The following is a 15757-nucleotide window of genomic DNA, read 5'->3' as shown; positions in this document are numbered from 1 at the left end:
GCTCGCACAGTGCTGCTGTAGATGGGGAGGGAGGTAGAGTCCACCCTCTGTGTAGGTGGCGAGGAGTGGGCAGGAATGGTTCTAGGACCCCACTGGATACCCAAATCTGCGGATTGGATGCTCAAGTCCCTTATATAAAATGGCATAGTATTTGCACTGTATACTTTAAATCATCTCTAGATTACTTATAATACCTAATGCAATGTAAACGCTATGCAAATAGTTGCTGGTGGGTGGTAAATTTGTTTCTCGTAACTTTTCGGGTTTTTTTTTTCCCCTAAATATCTTCAGTTCGTGATTGGTTGAATCAGTGGATATGCACCCTGAGGATACAGACAACTGACTGTCTTTCAGCCTGAGTAAACAACATATGCAAAAATCACATCTAGTGAAAGAGTGGGGTTTTCAATGCAGCAAACATTTATTTAATTCCTATTTGCCAGTCCTGAGCTAGGGCCTCTGAACGCAGATTTCTAGTAGGACAAGATTCTAGTCCTCTAGGCACCAACGGTCTTGGAAAGGAAGGCAAACAGGTAAACTGGCAATTTTGACAATATGTGGGAGTTACAATACTGGAGGTAGACACAAAGTGTGCAGGCAAGGGAGGAATGGAACTAACGGCTGCTGCCTACTTCTGAGTCAGGCATTCTATCAATTTTATTCCATTTAATGATTCCCTTAATATTATGAGAGGCAGGTATCAATATCCTCACTTAACAGGTGAGGGAAAAGGCTCAGAGAGATGAATTTACTTGTCCAGGGCTCTTTTCCAGTCTTTATCAGAACCAAGAATCAAACTGATTTGGTTTCAAAAATCCAGAATTTTTCTGCTATACTGAAATCAGCTAGCTTCAGGGAGCCAAAAGGTTCACAAGAAAAGGTGATTTCTGAGCTGAGTCTTGAAAGAATCCTGGAAATCAGCCAGGCAAAGGGAGCCAGGGAGAGTGTTAAGGGCACAGAACAGCTTGAGCAAAAGTGAAAATGTGTGTGGGGAGAGCAGGGAAGCATAAACAATTTGTTACTCAGGAACAAATAGCAAGGAAGGGATTAGGTTTATGAGTCGATAAAAAGCCCAGACCAGATCCAGTAATCTTTGAAGAATCTTAATCAAGTAAATGACCTCATGGAATTTGCATCTTACTCTGGTAGGTGGTTTAGGGAAGGATGGGAAGTAAGGACACATCTCGAAAGGGCCCTCACAATTCAGAAGAAAGAGAATATGAGTCAAAGCTAATGTAGCAGTAGAGGTGGAGAGAAACAGATGGGTTCTAGATATACGTGGGAAATATAATTGGCAAGACTTGTGGATTGATAAAGATATACTGAAGAGGTCAAGTCAGTAGGACTTGTTGATTGAAGGTGATGATGGAAGGAGGTGAAGGAAATGGGAATCTAGGATGGCACTTTAGGTTTCTGGCTTGGTTGGAAGAAACATAGAGAAGAGTTTGGGACTGGGAAGAAGAAAGATGAAGTATTGAGCATCACACATCTGGCTTTTAAGGTATTAATCACTGTTGAACAGAAAGTCTGATTTTAATGAGATGGTGATGGCTGTGGATGCCAGTGATTGATTTGTTCCAATGGACAATGAGTAGAGTGAGAAGAGCAAAAGACTAAGGATGGAGCAATGAAATACACCAACATTCAATAAGGAAGCAGAGAAAGAGAAGGAGGAAAGAGGGAATGGGGGAGGAAGAGGAAGTGGCCAGAGAAGTTAAGTCCTGAAGCTAAGGAAGTCTCGAGAGGGAGTAGGCAACTATGATAGAAAGCCCATAAAGCAAAGATTGGGAAGTGTGCACAGGATGAAGCAGCAGGGAGGCCTTTGTTTCTCCATGTCAGGAGAGGAAAGAGTGAAAAATCAGAGCAAACCTCACAGCAATGAATTAAGGAGTGAAGATGAAGTGAAATAGTGTACCCAGACAGGGTAGACAATCCTTTAGAAAAGCCTGGTTGACAAGAGAAAGAAGATGGGGGGTGGAGTCTGCAGGGGAGAGTCCCAAACAGTGCTGGTTATAGCATCTTGTAGAGGAACCTGGGGCAGGAGTAGGGGGACCTGAGTATGATGGGGCAGGCCGGGTTGGCAGTCAAATCAAGCTCAAAGCGTTTCGAGGTTAGGGAGATAAGCTGTCAGTGGCAGTCAACAGTTGAGGGTTCAACAGGACTTCCAATAGTGCAGAATAAGGAATCGAGCCACCAGCTGTGGGGCAGGGGACAGACCCCCTCTCCTAGCAGGAAAGGGTCAAGGGTCGATGAGTGTCTTCAGTAGAGCTGGGAAGTTGGGTGTTCCCCAGCCTGTCACTGGATCCCAGCCAGGGCCAGAGCAGAAACCTTGACCCTCCACCTCTTCATTCAGACAGGATACATGGCAGCCATGGGTTACCTAGGAAGGGGAGTGGAGGTGGGCATCAGACTCGGGTCTGCTGGTACCAGTACTAACAGACTGCAGGCCCTCGTCCTGTAGTCACTTTCCAGAGGCTGCCCCCCCCCATCAGAATTGACCTCAAGTTCATCTTTGCACTCACCATTCACTTATGAAAACATCTACACCCTTCCCTTCCACACTCACATCAAACAGTCCTGTCCCACGCTGCTGGTAGAGCCTTGGGTTGAGAAAGCCAAGAGCAGGGTGGCCTCTGAGGAGTCTGTGCTCATTTATCAGGGATAGGATTCCCCCAAACACTGGAGTAGAGGCCTGCAAAGGTGAAGGTGCAAGTAGAGGTCAAGGGTTCAGACTTTTTGGGAGGGGTATTTGGAAGGATCAGAGGTCTCCGAGGAGTCAGGGGTTCTGGGTGCAAGGTCTTGCGGGTAGAGCCTGAGGTAGGAGTTCTCACCGAGGTGCCAGACACCCATGGAATGGGCACGTGGTTGCTAACCACCCAGTAGCCATCAGAGAGTGCAGCCACATCTGGGTAGGCACGGCCACTGGCATTGAAGTAACTGGATGGTGGCAAGTGGGGACTGGAGCTCAGGTACCAGGCTACAGCTTCTTCCTGAAAGGCATTGTTGAGTGAGTACTGTCTGCTGAACTGAGGCTCCCAACAGTCCCCCCTTCATCCACAAAAACATACACGTACCTGGTAAGAAGGCTGTGGGAACACATTGCTGAAGCCGCCACCACTGATATAGTCAACAATCTCATTTGTGACTCGGAAAGGATTCTGGAAGGATGTGCCTCCTACTGTGGTGACATAGGGGCTGAGGGCAGAAGACAGCGCTCAGATTGTAAGGGTCCAAAGGACACCTCCAAAATGTATGGGGATAGGTGAGTGTGGCCTGGGTCTTGCTGGAGGTGCTGGACTGTTGGGGAAGCATGTAGAAGGGGATGACTGAGAGTTTTGAGCCCTCAAGGCATGGCCTTCAATGACTGTGCACACTTTTCCCCACAGGACACCCACTAAGTCTTCCACTAAAATGCCTGGGGACCGAGGAAGAGGAACTGTGTCCTACTCAGGAGACTCAGGGCCTGGGACCTACAGGAAGAAGAAGGGAGTGCAGGAACCAGAGCAGGTAAAGCTGAGGACTGAGCCACAGGAGGACCTGGTGGGGCCAAGGCAAAGGTTCCAGATCATGAGGGCACAGATGAAAGATTGGTGGTCACAGGTAAGTGGTGGGCAGGGGTGCTTACCTGGAGGCAGGGAAGCTGGGACGGAACTGGTGTCTTCCAGAGACAGACCAACACCCAGCCCCACTGTCACCTGAGGGAGAGACCAAGTTTAGCACTCCCATTAAATTGGTCAAAGCTTGAATGTGGGTTCAGATGTCAGAGAGGAAGTTCGAGTGTCAGTCATTACTGCAAGAGGTCAGAGTTTAGAGGTCAGGTCAGTGGTCCCTGTTGAGTTCAGATTATGAGTCAGAGATCAGGTTCAGGAACCACTGTGGGGTCAGAGTTCTCATGTTGGGTGGGTGTGGGCGGAAGGAGGTCTCAGTTTAGAGTAGGAGGTCACCTGAGGCAAAGAGCAAGGTGAGACCCCGAGCAGCAGCCTTCATGAACTCGGTGTTGACCCGCTGGATGTAGGCGCTGCTGAGGGAGTCCTCGTCATCTCCATAACTCACAGTGTGCACATATGGCAGGGCTGACTCATTACTGAGCAGCAGGAGCCACTGCAGGAAGGGCTCCTGTGACTCATGCCGGCCTGGATGTTTTTGGAGGGAAGGGCACAAGGGCAGTCATTTAGGGGGTTGTCAGGATCTCCCCCTAGCTCATGGGATTCCCTTGGGGAAGCAAAGATCACCATTCACCCCACCCCATCCCCACCAAACAGTCCCCTTGGCAGTACCAGGGTTACTGTAGACCCAGGTGGAGATGTTGGCCCCAGCACTCATCAGGTACTCCACATCTAGGCTGGCCTCGATGCCGGCCCGGCCCCGGCGCTGTTGTCCGACCACACGAGCAACTGATACCTGGTGGGCAAAGTTCCCACCAAAGAGATGCATGAACTCAGCCAGGTCCGACTCATGGAAATACTGCTCCAGAAACTATGGAGGAAGTCAGAGATATCATGGGTCAGAGGACACAGCCCCAGGGATCAGGTCAGTGGATACTGACCGATCACAGGATTCGGGATGAGAGCCCAGGGGCTAGTTAGAGAGCCAGCCCCAGGCTGGTCAGGCACTTGGGGAGGTGGTATGAACCCTGAGGCTCTCTGCATGGCTCACCTGGGCACAGGCTTGGCTGTTGTTGGTTGTGCCTGAGCCCACGTCTTGTGCTGTCAAGTTGTACCGCTCACGGATCACGGACGGGGTCACCCCCAGGTGCAGGCCTACAGTCCCTGGCACCTGTGGCTTGGAGCGTTGCCTCAGGGTTGATGTGGGGGGAAAGCGGTGCAGCCCTCCCACTGTGGGGAGGAGTCAGGCTTGAGGAGATCTTTTAGATTCCAATGCCCACTTTACCACTGACCCCTCTCTTACCCCCTCCCCCCATGGCATCTAAACCTCTCTTGTCCCTGGCTCTGCCTGCCCCAATCCCCACCAACCCCACTGGGTGTTACCAAAGTCCACATGGGAGACCAAGGCCTTCGGAAGTTGATAGGGATGTGGAGACCTTACAGCATGGGTCTCTGCAGGTCCCCCCACATAGCGGTGAAACTCAGCCCCAGAGAGCAGCAGCTCTGCCTGCCTGGAGGTCAGAGATCAGAGAACAGAGGTCAGAAAGCATGGAATGTGGCAGAGGAGGCTGCCTGAGCATCACTAGGCAGTTAGTCATTACCTCCCCACACGTTATCTTTTACCCATAGCACCAAGCAAGCTCTCAGCTCCCTCCCACTGCGGGGAACTAATCTCCTTGATGGGATGATTGGTTCCCTCCACGAACAATCACTCCCTCTCACCGGACACTCAGCCAGCAAGTCAGAAAGTCCTGTGTGGTCACTGACTGGCAGTTCCGGGCTCCAGCTGCCAAAAGCCATTTTTGGACCGTGTGGAGGGTCAGTGGTGATGGCCGGACCAGTTCAGCCACATCCTCTAGGGTCAGGTACTTTCCTGCAGGGATTCAGTAGAGGCTCTTGTCTTCATTCACTGCTTTTCCAAGTTACCCTTTTTTGGACTTCAACCAGGAGACATTGGGACTTCACAGGAAAACTGGAACAGGGTCTTGAGGGATGAGTGAGAACCTTCTAGTGAAAAGGCAGGCTGTGCAGGTACAGGCTAAATTTGGGGGAATATGAATTTATCCTAAAGGCCAGTAGGTGGCAAATGCTGCACCAGAGCATGCATTGCCATGATCGTGAAAGGCGAATGAGGCTAATAGATTTAAAATGTTCATTTTCAGTTTGTTTCTGATAAAAGTTTCCAAAACTTTTTAAGCCAATTGTAAAATGACGTCTAGTTTAAATCACACTGGTTGATTTTAAGCGTAACATGATAGTGAGTCGCTGTTTTCCTACATGGAACCACACACACCCCTCCTGGATGAATCTTAGACTACCCTCCTCACACACACACCACCCCTGCCCCTATCATGAAGGGCTTGTAGGAAGGGGCTGGAGGAGAGGGGACTGCAGAGCAGTTAAGGGGCTGGGCAGCAGTTCAGGTGAGGCAGTAAACTGCTGAGTTGGTGGCAACAGGGAATGGTAAGAAGTGGCCTACTCCAAAGGCTGTTTCAGAGTTGGAACTGGCAGCCTTAGTGTCTGAATGGAGGAGTAAATGGGAGGAAGTTTGAAGGTGGGGGGAGGAATTTGAGGTAATGGGCACTTAGATGTACTAGACGCTACTTCACCCTTTGTCAGGTAGCTGGTTAAAAGTAGAGTCAGAATTTGAATACAGATCTGATCATCAAGCCTGTGCTCTCAACCATATCCACTTTCAGTTTTTCAGCCTGATGACCACAAGTGGAAAGTTTTGTAGGAAAAGATGTGAGTTGTTTTTGGACAGTCTAGTTTCGATTCACTTTTCTATTCAGAAACTGTTCAATGAGAGCCACTGCCGTTCATCTGCCCTAGATCATCCTCTTGACGGACACCAAGAGCATGTCCTTGATGTGATCTGCACCGTTCCGTGCTCAGCCCAGCCCTATGTCCTTCCACCGCATCCCACATCCCGCCCCCTATCCCGACAGGCACCGTAGAGAGGAGAGCCAGGATCCGACACAGCCTGCACCAGCTTGGACAGTCTGTCCAGGTTCTGCTGTCTCAGGGCAAACGTGAGACTCAGCTCTTCCTCAGGGTCCACACGGCCCAGGGACACCCAGCCTGGGGGCAGCCTGCAGGGTCAGGGTCAGGAACATGGCCATTGTTAGCGTGGTGATAGGAGATATTGGTCATTGAATGTTCAACTTTAGACTTGGGAGGATGCTACAAATAGATATGGATCACAGGAGGTGGGTGATCGGGTACTAAGCCTGGAAATCTGGGGATGAGACCAGGCAGTGGGTACCAGGAACCGGTAAGGGGGTGAGGGAGGCTAGAACCAGGATAGTGGGTGCAGGACAAGCCATGGGGAAGGAGGCAGTCAGTGCTAAGTCAACTCACGTCCGCTGCTGGTCAGGCTCCGGGTTGTAACTGCATTTGCCGGCAACAAAGAGGGCAAGGAGCCCTAGGAGGCTGTAGGGGCAGCACGTGGGTTTCAGCAGGAGCTGGACTGTTCCCACCCTCCACCATACACTCCCTCCAATGTGATTCCCTTCTCTGGGGGGCCCCTAGATTCTCACCAGACTCGGGGTCCCATTCTGCCTTTCTGCAGATCCGCTGTCATGTGATAGGTCACGTGAGCTCCACCACCACCACCGCTCTCGGCCTAGGAACTAGTGACGGTGCTAGCTCCTCCCTCGAATGGGTGGTTCTGAATGCTGGGTAAGGGGTGGGGCCTGTCAAGCACTGGGTTAACCCAGGGCTCCCGACCTGCTGCCAGAATCCAGGACTCACCACGGTGAAGGAGGTGCTTAAGAAAGGAGCTCTGGAGGCCCACAGACCCACAGACCCGGGTTCTTACTCTGTATGACATAAGGAAAGTCACTTAACGTCTCGGAGCCTAGGTTTCTTCATGTAGAATACGGAGACCATTATGTTAAAAGTGCTCTGCCTTGTAGGGTTGCGGTGAATATTTACAAAGATAAAAGCAGGCAAACCTTTCAGTAAAGGGCCCCATATGGCAAAGGCTCAACAAATGTGAGTTCTTATAACATGAGGATATATAGTGGCCCCAAGAAAAACGAGTAAACCACTTGGCTGCTCTTGTATCCACCCCCACCTCCTTGAAGAGCCTCAAACCTAGAGGCTGGTCATCTCCAAGATCTCTCCCCACCCTGCCAGTCTCTCTCTAGTCTCTCTCTAGTTCATTGCCACAAGCCCCTGCTGTCTGCCTTCTCCTGGCCTCCTGTCCATGCTGGAGGGAAAGGGCGACTGCAGAGAGAAGTGATAGTCAGCCTCAGGCTAGGCCCGGGCTGTCAGTGCCATCCCCACCTACCCCCACCCTAGATGCCCCTATGTCCAGCACCCTCCTGTGCCTCCTGAGGTGTCCACAATATGCCAAATGCCCTCCTGTCACCCCTCCCCCCATTCCTATGGCCCCCCACAGAAGAGAGCTGGACACTGGATACAAACTGCAGTTTATTAAGGCTCCAGAGTGAGAATTGGCACTTGGTTCTGGGCAGGGGCAGGGGTGTCATTGGAACCCAAAGGAGCTGGGCCCAAACAGATTGGAGGGACTGCCCCCATCCCCCTACCCCCCAATAAATAAAGTCTCAGCTCCATCTCAGGGTGCTGGCACAGGGCAAGAAACCCTCACTGAGGAGACCCCAGGGCTGCTGCCTCCTTCATCTTCCTCCCCACATTGGACCTGGCCACAGGTCAGTGCCCAATAGGGCCTCGTGATGCTGGTACTCTGACAGGGCCAGGGTAAGACATGAGACCCGCCCCCGCTGGAGGACTTTGGGATGGGGAGCCGGCCTCCCCTGTGGCCAATCGTGGTCTGAGGCTGCCCAGGGCAGGCTCAGATGGGGCCTGCATTGAGGACACTGAGCGCATCCCAGGTCGGGGCCCAGCCTGGGCCACAGCTAGATGTGCAGCTCTGTGTCATCGGGTGGCTCCAGGCCGGACTCTGCACTGAGTGCTGAGGCTGAGGGGCCCTGGGCCACCCCAAATGGTGAGACAACAGGTGAGCGAGCAGCCAGAGGAGACAGCGAGGGGGAGAAGCTGGGGGACATGGCAGCTGAGGACAGGGAACCCTCGTGGCTGATTGGGGAGCGGTGAGAGGCCGGTGGGAAGATGGCCCGAGTTGCAGCCGTGCTGGCCGGCTTGGGGGGCACAGACTTGGCTCCTGGGTGGGCCACAGCAGTGATGAGGGGTGGTGGGTCAATACGGGGAGCCGGGGGACACGGCCGAGCTTCATCCTTGAGCCGGGCGATCTCTGTGAAGACGCTGGCCAGCGGCTGGAACTGAGGGCACCAGCTCAGCAGGTAGTCCCAGTTATAGCTGCCACGGAGCTCCTCCTCACCGGCCACAATGGCCGTCAGCGCACCTGCCACACATGGCTTGCCATCTGCTGGAAAGCCATAGTCCCCAGTGGGTGCGGGGCTTAGCCCACAGCCGCCCAAGAAGGCTGTGGCAGTGGCTGGGGGGCCCTCTTCTCGGTACAGAGTGGCTCCTGTGCCCGGCAGCAGCAGCCCTGCCTTGCGGCCCTTATACCAGGTGTCAGGGGCAGGTGGCTCGCAGGATGTGTCACTCAGTCCATCTGCATCCTGCTGGATGCCGGAGTCCGGGCCACGGGCAGCCAGCGAGGAGGCCACACTGGCCACACGCGGGAACTCGTTGATCATGCGGATCTCGTCATCCTCTGCAGCCTCTGCTGAGCCTCGGCCACTTGAGTGTGAAGGGTCTAGGGAGCCACCACGGGGGTAGGGTCCTCCAGCTCCTGGCCCACCATAGCTGGGGAGAGTCTGGTGATACAGGTGCTCTGAGGGCGGTGGGCTGGGGGGCTCTCGGCCCAGCTTCTGCAGGGAGCCACTGGCCAGGGGTGCTGCCTGTGACATCGGGCCAGGCGCTGCCTCAGCCTTGCGGTTACGGGCCCGCACCAGCCCGAGCACCAGGGCTGCCAGTGCAAGCACCACCACGACTCCCAGGGAGGCCGCCACAGCCCCCACCAATAGCAGGTTGAGGTCAGGTGCCAGGCCCAGCGCAGTGTGGGTGATGTCCACAGTCACAGGCACCGTGGCACTCCGGGAACCAGGCAGAGGCCCCCGTGCCACCACCTCCAGCCTCAGCTCCCGTGGTGCCTCTCGCCGGGTCCGGACCCCACTCCCAGAGGTGCCCGTTCCACTGCCTGGTGCCCGGCTGTCCACCCGCAGGTATAGGGCACCTGTAGTCTGGTTGATACCAAAATAGGGGGAAGAGGTGGCAAGGGAATAGAGCACCAGGCCATCAGCACCTCCATCCTCATCTGTGGCCTGCACGTGACCCAGGCTGTGGCCACGCCTGGCACCTTCTGGCACTTGGAAGTGGAAAGCTGGAGCCAGAAATACTGGATCATACTCATCCTCGCCAGTCACCAGCACTGACACGGTGACTGAGGCTGACAGATTCCCAGCATCGGTAGCACCCACCAGCAACTGGAAGCTTCCTGTGTGCTCGTAGTCAAAGGCCACTCGTGCCCGCAACTCCCCTGTTGAGCTGTTCAGTGCAAACGCCTCATGACCCTCAGGCCCTGGCCCAGCCTCCAGCAGGCTGTAGTGGAGCCTCCCGAAAGCCCCAGCGTCCCCATCAATAGCATGCAGCGTGGTCACAAGAGTGCCTGGAGGCTGGTTCTCCACGAGGCTGGTGCTGAGCAAGCTCAACGGGAAAGCCGGGCCATGGTCATTCACATCCTGGACCTCGATGGTCACTGGTGCCAGAGCAAAGTGTGCCCCGGCAGGGTCGGCAGCCTGCACGACAAGCTGATGTCGAGCCTGGGTCTCACAGTCCAAGGGGCGGGCCAGTCGCAAGTCGCCCGAGCTTTCATCCAGCTCAAAGAGCCCCAAAGGGTCGCCTGAGCTGAGGGTGAAACGCACCAGGCCGTGAGGGCCTGGGTCAGCATCAGAGGCCTCCACCTGCAGCAGCTCGGCTCCAATGGGCGTGTCCTCGGGTACTGCCACGCGGTAGGATGAGCGGGTGAAGACAGGTGGGTTGTCATTGACATCCAGCACGGTGACGGTGACCGGCACAGTTGAGCTGCGAGGTGGCTGCCCCCGGTCAGCTGCAGCCACAGTTAGATTGTACTGGGTTAGGCTTTCAAAGTCTAGAGGCTCAAGCAACACCAGGCAGCCCAGTGCCTGGGGGCCTAGTCCACCACTCTCCCCAGCCTCAGCCAGCCGGGGTTCCAGCTGGAAGACTCGGCCCCGGTTGCCACTGACAATGCTGTAGTCCACAGTGGTGTGGGTGCGACTTCCATCAGCATCTGTGGCCTCCAGGGTGAGCAGGGTGGAACCAGGGGCCAGATCCTCAGTCACAGCCACACGGTAGTGTGGCAGTGTGAAGCTCGGGGCATGGTCATTCTGGTCCTGCAGCTGCACATGCACTGTGGCTTGTGCTGTCCGGCTCGGCATCCCATGATCTCGTGCTTCCAGCACCACATCCACCACTCCTGGCCCTTCATGACCCAAGGCCAATGTTCCCACTGTTGTGAACAAGGTCCCTGAGATGAGAAGGGAATGGAGAGAAATATATAGTCAGCAGAGGCTGTGGGTGAGCAGAGGGACCCTTCGGGGACTAGGAATTGGCGTTGGAAGTCAGACTCCCAACTCCTGGTATGTTGGGAGATGATGGAATGGCCTCCAGGCTTCAGGGAGTGGCCTCTAGACACACAGTCAGGACTGTGTTTAACATAGAGACAAAGGGGGAAAATGTCCTCCCTGGGTCAGAGATCCAGGAGTCAAGAGTTTAGGCAAGAAATTTTACGAATAAGGCCAAAATACAGCCGAACACACTCCAGCATAAGGGAAGGACGCACCGTTGTTGGGGTCAACACTGAAGCCCTCAGCAGGGGAAGCCAGGTGGTAGGAGACGTGACCATTGACACCTGAGTCCCGGTCAGTGGCAGAGACGGAGAGAATGGCACTGCCTGGGGGTGTGTGCTCAAGCAGCATCACCTGAGGGGTGAGGACAAGTGTTTATGGCCAAGTTTCCCAGATGCCCTGCTGCTCACTCAGCCCATGTTCTGGAGCTTGGTCCCAAGAGCACTACTTGGCATCCATTCCAGCTTGGAGTCCATACCCTTTAGTATGTGTGTTGTCCACCTTCTCCCATTTCTGGGCTCAGGATGAACCTGGACACAGTTCCAGGGCTTGGAAGGCTGGGTTGAGATGGGACCCTTCTGTCCTCAGAGCTGCACCCCCAGATCAGTTCCAACATCCAGCCCTCCCCAGACCCTTCTAGCCTCATCACTTTCTGCCAGTCTGAACAACCTGGCCCGGGGGGAGACATCCAGGGGCACTGGTACCTGGTAGAGGCTCTGGGAGAAGGCAGGTGCATTGTCATTGACATCCTCCACAAGCACCGTGAGGTTGGCACGGCCTTCATGAGGCCCGTCATGTGCCAACAGCTGCAGGTGGTAGCGGTCACGCTGCTCGAAATCCAGGGGGCCCGTGAGGGAGAGGCGGCCTCCATAGCGGCCTACACTGAAGGGATCCTGGGGTCCAGATGGGCTCAGCACATACCACAGCACTGGTCCTGAGTCCACGTCATTCCCTGTTACCTGTGCAATCTCTGAGCCCAATAGCGCATCTGCAATACACAGCACAAGTGTGTTTGGCAGGGTCCCAGACAGTCCTGGAGCCCCAGAGTGGGAAACTGTACCACTCTACCACCCTTTGTACCTCTCACTTTGCCGGGCCCTCACCTTCTGACACTCGGAGCTCCCAGGGCTGGGGAATGGTGGGGCTGTTGTCATTGGTGTCGATGACCATCACTGTCAGGGTAGCTGAGCCCACCAGGGCTGGGCTTCCTCTGTCTGTGGCCATCAGTACAAGCCTGGACATAGAGCACAGTCAGGTGGTGGGACCTCATGGGAGAACCCTGGGCAGGGATAAGAGGACTCAGGACAGGCTAGTGGGTGGGGGACTCAGGATGTGGTCTAGGGATTGAGGGGGATTCAGTGCAGGACCTGAAACTGGATAGACCCAGGGTGGGGTCTCAGGGTCTGCAGAGCCAAGCCTCACCGTGTTTCGGCCCAGATCTCACGGTCCAGGATAGCTGTGGTAGTGATAGTGCCCGTGGCTGAGTCTACATGGAACAATCCCCGAGCTGGTTGGGATGCAGCCAGACTGTAGGAGATCTGTCCACTGGGGCCTTGATCCAGGTCATCTGCCTCCACCTGGTGGGAGGAGGAGGCTGCTGGCACTAGGCTGGCCACAGACAAAGTCTGCCCAGCCAGCCCTGTCCCCCATCTTCCCATCACATCCCACACCTGCAGCAGGGGTCCCTCCAAAGGCCTGGACTCGGGCAGAAAGGCCACGTAGTGGGGCCGCAGGAAGCGGGGAGCATTGTCATTGGCATCTTGCAGGGTTAGGGTCAGCACGGAGAAAGCAAAGGCTCCTCCACTCTCCGCCTGCAGCACCAGTCGCAGCCGTGGGCTTGCCTCAAAGTCCAGCCCCTCGGCTGAGCGAACTGTCATGGCTCCTGGGGGAGGCAGAATGCATCACTGACAGACCCCTCCCTTGCCCTAGAGCCTCCCTCTCTGAGGCCCTTTACTCAGGGGCAGCCTCTCCCCAACCAGAGTCTCCTTGAGCCCAAAGAGAAGCTCCCCAGAAGCCTGTCCCCTCACAGAGCCCCCTGCTCCTGCCCCTTACCTGTACTAGGCTGGATGGAGAATGTCCCTTTCTCATTCCCGCTGAGGATGCTGTAGGTGATGGGTCCACTTGAGCCTCCCGCATGGACAGCCTTAGGGGAGACAATGGGAGTCCCTGCAGAGAGGATTGTATCAGACTGTGAGTGCTAGACTGACGGAGTCTGGGGACCATTTTTAGTGAGTAACCCCAGCCCATCCAGGGATACAAAGCTGGGAGACATGACTGGGGACCCACCTGGGGGTGCATTCTCACGGAGCATGGCTTCACTACTAGCCCGGGGAAAGCGGGGTCCACGCTCAGACTCCCCCTGCAGCCCAACAATGACCACACCTGTGGCAGAGCGAGCTGGACGGCCAAGGTCGGTGGCCACAATGAAGAGGACACGATCTCTGGGGCCCAGGGATACAGGGGATCGGGCCACACGAATTTCACCAGTGTAAGAGTCCACAGTGGTGCCAGGAGGTGGTGTGCCTGCCAGCCGGTATAGGATGGAGGCATTGGCACCAGCATCACGGTCTTCAGCTCGCAAAGTGGCCAGAGCCAGGGTTGGGGTGCTGAGGCTAGAGCCTGGGCGGGGCAGGCGCAGCCTCAGGGGACTGGTGGGAAAGGTGGGTGCGTGGTCATTGACATCACGCACGGTGATGGTGACAGGCACTGTGGTGCTTAGGGGCCCAGCAGCTGCACCATCCACTGCGTTCACAGTAAAGGCATAACTGGGACACTGTTCTCTGTCCAGGGCTGCGGCTGTGCGCAATTCCCCAGAGCTGGGCTCCAGCAGGAAGGCTCCTGCTGCCCCTGCACCCAGGTAGTAGGTCACGCGGCCATTGGCCCCAGCATCAGGATCGTGAGCCTGTAGCTGCAGCAGCAGGGTCCCTGGAGGAGCATCCTCAGGCACCTCCACAGAGTAAGCAGGCACAGGGAAGGCTGGGGCATGGTCATTGGCATCCAGCACTGTCACTGTCACAAGCAGAGTGGCACTGAGGGCTGGCTGGCCTCCATCCCGGGCTTCTATCTGCAGCTGGAATGCTGGCTCCACCTCCCGGTCTAGTGGCCTCATGGTGCCAAACTCCCCAGAAGCTTGGTCTAGGACAAAGGCTCCTGAGGGGTCCCCATCTGCAGAGAAGGGCATGCACACATAAACAAACATGGGAGTGGGGTTGATTTACAGGCAACAGTAAAGAGAGAGACAGAGAAAGAGAAAGAAAAGAGGAAAAGTGTGAGAAAGGCAGAGAAACAAAGAGGAACACGGAAGGTAAAGAAAGATACTACTTGTCTCAGAATGTGGTCTGGGGACCCCAGGGATTCCCCTGAGACCCTTTCCAGGAGTACATAAGATCAAAAATATTTTCGTAGCAATACTGACATTATTTGACTTTTTCATTCTCATTAACTCACAAATGTATCATGGAGTCCAGATGACATATGATGACATCATTCCTTGGATGGTTAATGGAATGTGTGCTTATGCATTCTTATGTTTTTTAGAATACTCTGGGTAGACAGTTTAGAGCATAAATATGCATTGTTTTCAGAGATTCATTTAGTTTTTGCTGGCTTGCCTTCAGTTACACCTGCTATAATCTTTGCAACCTCATTACTGTCCAACAAATTAAATTGTGAGTTGAAATCCCAAAATTTCCTTGGGCCTATGCATAAACATGACAAGCAGTTCACTTCATTGGCTTGTTCTGCAATGATATTTAAAGTCTTTCTCAGGTTTAACATCTAATATGGTAAATATTGATATATTGTATGTAATATATATATAACGTATTTATTACATTATTGTATCACATTTTATCTTATTAATAAATATTGATGTCATGTAAGCCAAAGTTCTTTACAGTTCTAAAAAGTTAAGAATGTTGAGTTCCTGAGACTAAAAAGCTTTAGAACTACTGCTCTATAGGAAGAAACAAGCAAGAAAGAAAAAGAAAAGAAACAGGAAGATAAAAAAAGACGAAAAGGAGATCAAGAACTGGAGGGGCACAGAAAGAGACACTCAGAGACAGATATATGCATGAAAGAAAAAGAGGAAAATGTAAAGAGAAGACAGAGGAGACCCAGGCACAGTGGGTCTAACACAGGCCAACAGGGAGTGGACCTGGGCAAACGAGTGTGGGAAGGTTCTCACCCAGGATGCGGTACTGCAGCTGCCCATTGACTCCCACGTCTGGGTCAGAGGCCCGCAGCGTGGTAAGGGTCTGGGGGTCCTGGCCCTCAGGCACCTCCAGGGAGAGATGGGCACTCCCAAAGGTTGGAGCATGGTCATTCTCGTCCTCCACAGCCACTCGCACTGTCACATGGGTCAACAGCGGAGGCAAGCCCCCATCTCGGGCATACACTGTTGGGAAGCAAAATCTGAGATCTAGCTTACTCCCATCCCACAGAGGAAACCACACCACATAGTGGTCACATGTGTTTACCAGGTGCACACAAAAATCAGAATATGTCCATCTCTCCACACCCTATAAGCACACAGGTGCCTACATATGTACAGGCACA

General features: G+C 54.2%; 2 protein-coding genes across 2 annotated transcripts in view; both read right to left on the bottom strand.

The window, feature by feature from the left end:
* Positions 1 to 397: 397 nt before the first annotated feature.
* On the bottom strand, positions 398 to 7246 carry TPP1 (tripeptidyl peptidase 1). Its single transcript, XM_031460139.2, has 13 exons — positions 7145 to 7246; positions 6966 to 7037; positions 6558 to 6697; positions 5328 to 5478; positions 4989 to 5116; positions 4657 to 4835; positions 4278 to 4476; positions 3945 to 4133; positions 3626 to 3695; positions 3075 to 3195; positions 2832 to 2990; positions 2567 to 2692; positions 398 to 2380 (listed from the first exon to the last, which is right to left on the bottom strand). The coding sequence occupies exons 1-13, from the start codon at positions 7186 to 7188 to the stop codon at positions 2240 to 2242; spliced, it is 1719 nt and encodes a 572-aa protein (XP_031315999.1). The 5' UTR covers positions 7189 to 7246; the 3' UTR covers positions 398 to 2239.
* A 783-nt stretch (positions 7247 to 8029) lies between these two features.
* The window catches only part of DCHS1 (dachsous cadherin-related 1), a 33761-nt gene continuing 26033 nt past the window's right edge, over positions 8030 to 15757 (bottom strand). Inside the window, exons 13-21 of the mRNA XM_031460138.2 lie at positions 15387 to 15596; positions 13487 to 14365; positions 13253 to 13366; positions 12871 to 13082; positions 12623 to 12777; positions 12304 to 12434; positions 11905 to 12188; positions 11416 to 11554; positions 8030 to 11100 (exon numbers count right to left, since the gene is read on the bottom strand). Of these exons, the coding sequence (XP_031315998.2) occupies positions 8489 to 11100; positions 11416 to 11554; positions 11905 to 12188; positions 12304 to 12434; positions 12623 to 12777; positions 12871 to 13082; positions 13253 to 13366; positions 13487 to 14365; positions 15387 to 15596 (4736 nt within the window). The 3' untranslated portion in view covers positions 8030 to 8488. The remainder of the gene's footprint in view (positions 11101 to 11415; positions 11555 to 11904; positions 12189 to 12303; positions 12435 to 12622; positions 12778 to 12870; positions 13083 to 13252; positions 13367 to 13486; positions 14366 to 15386; positions 15597 to 15757) is intronic.

Source organism: Camelus dromedarius, chromosome 12 (assembly GCF_036321535.1).
Source record: "Camelus dromedarius isolate mCamDro1 chromosome 12, mCamDro1.pat, whole genome shotgun sequence".
Taxonomy (NCBI): Eukaryota; Metazoa; Chordata; class Mammalia; order Artiodactyla; family Camelidae; genus Camelus; species Camelus dromedarius.
The sequence above is the reverse complement of the archived record's forward strand: the minus strand, read 5'-3'. Positions and strand labels throughout refer to the sequence as shown.

What these genes read in the sequence shown, in the direction of transcription:
- TPP1 (XM_031460139.2), bottom strand. Translation starts at nt 7,188, where the DNA reads ATGACAGCGGATCTGCAGAAAGGCAGAATGGGACCCCGAGTCTG. An exon ending in AGAATGGGACCCCGAGTCTG is followed by an intron (nt 7,038 to 7,144) that starts GTGAGAATCTAG and finishes CTGCCCCTACAG; the next exon opens with CCTCCTAGGGCTCCTTGCCC. An exon ending in TCCTGGCTCTCCTCTCTACG is followed by an intron (nt 5,479 to 6,557) that starts GTGCCTGTCGGG and finishes GAATCCCTGCAG; the next exon opens with GAAAGTACCTGACCCTAGAG.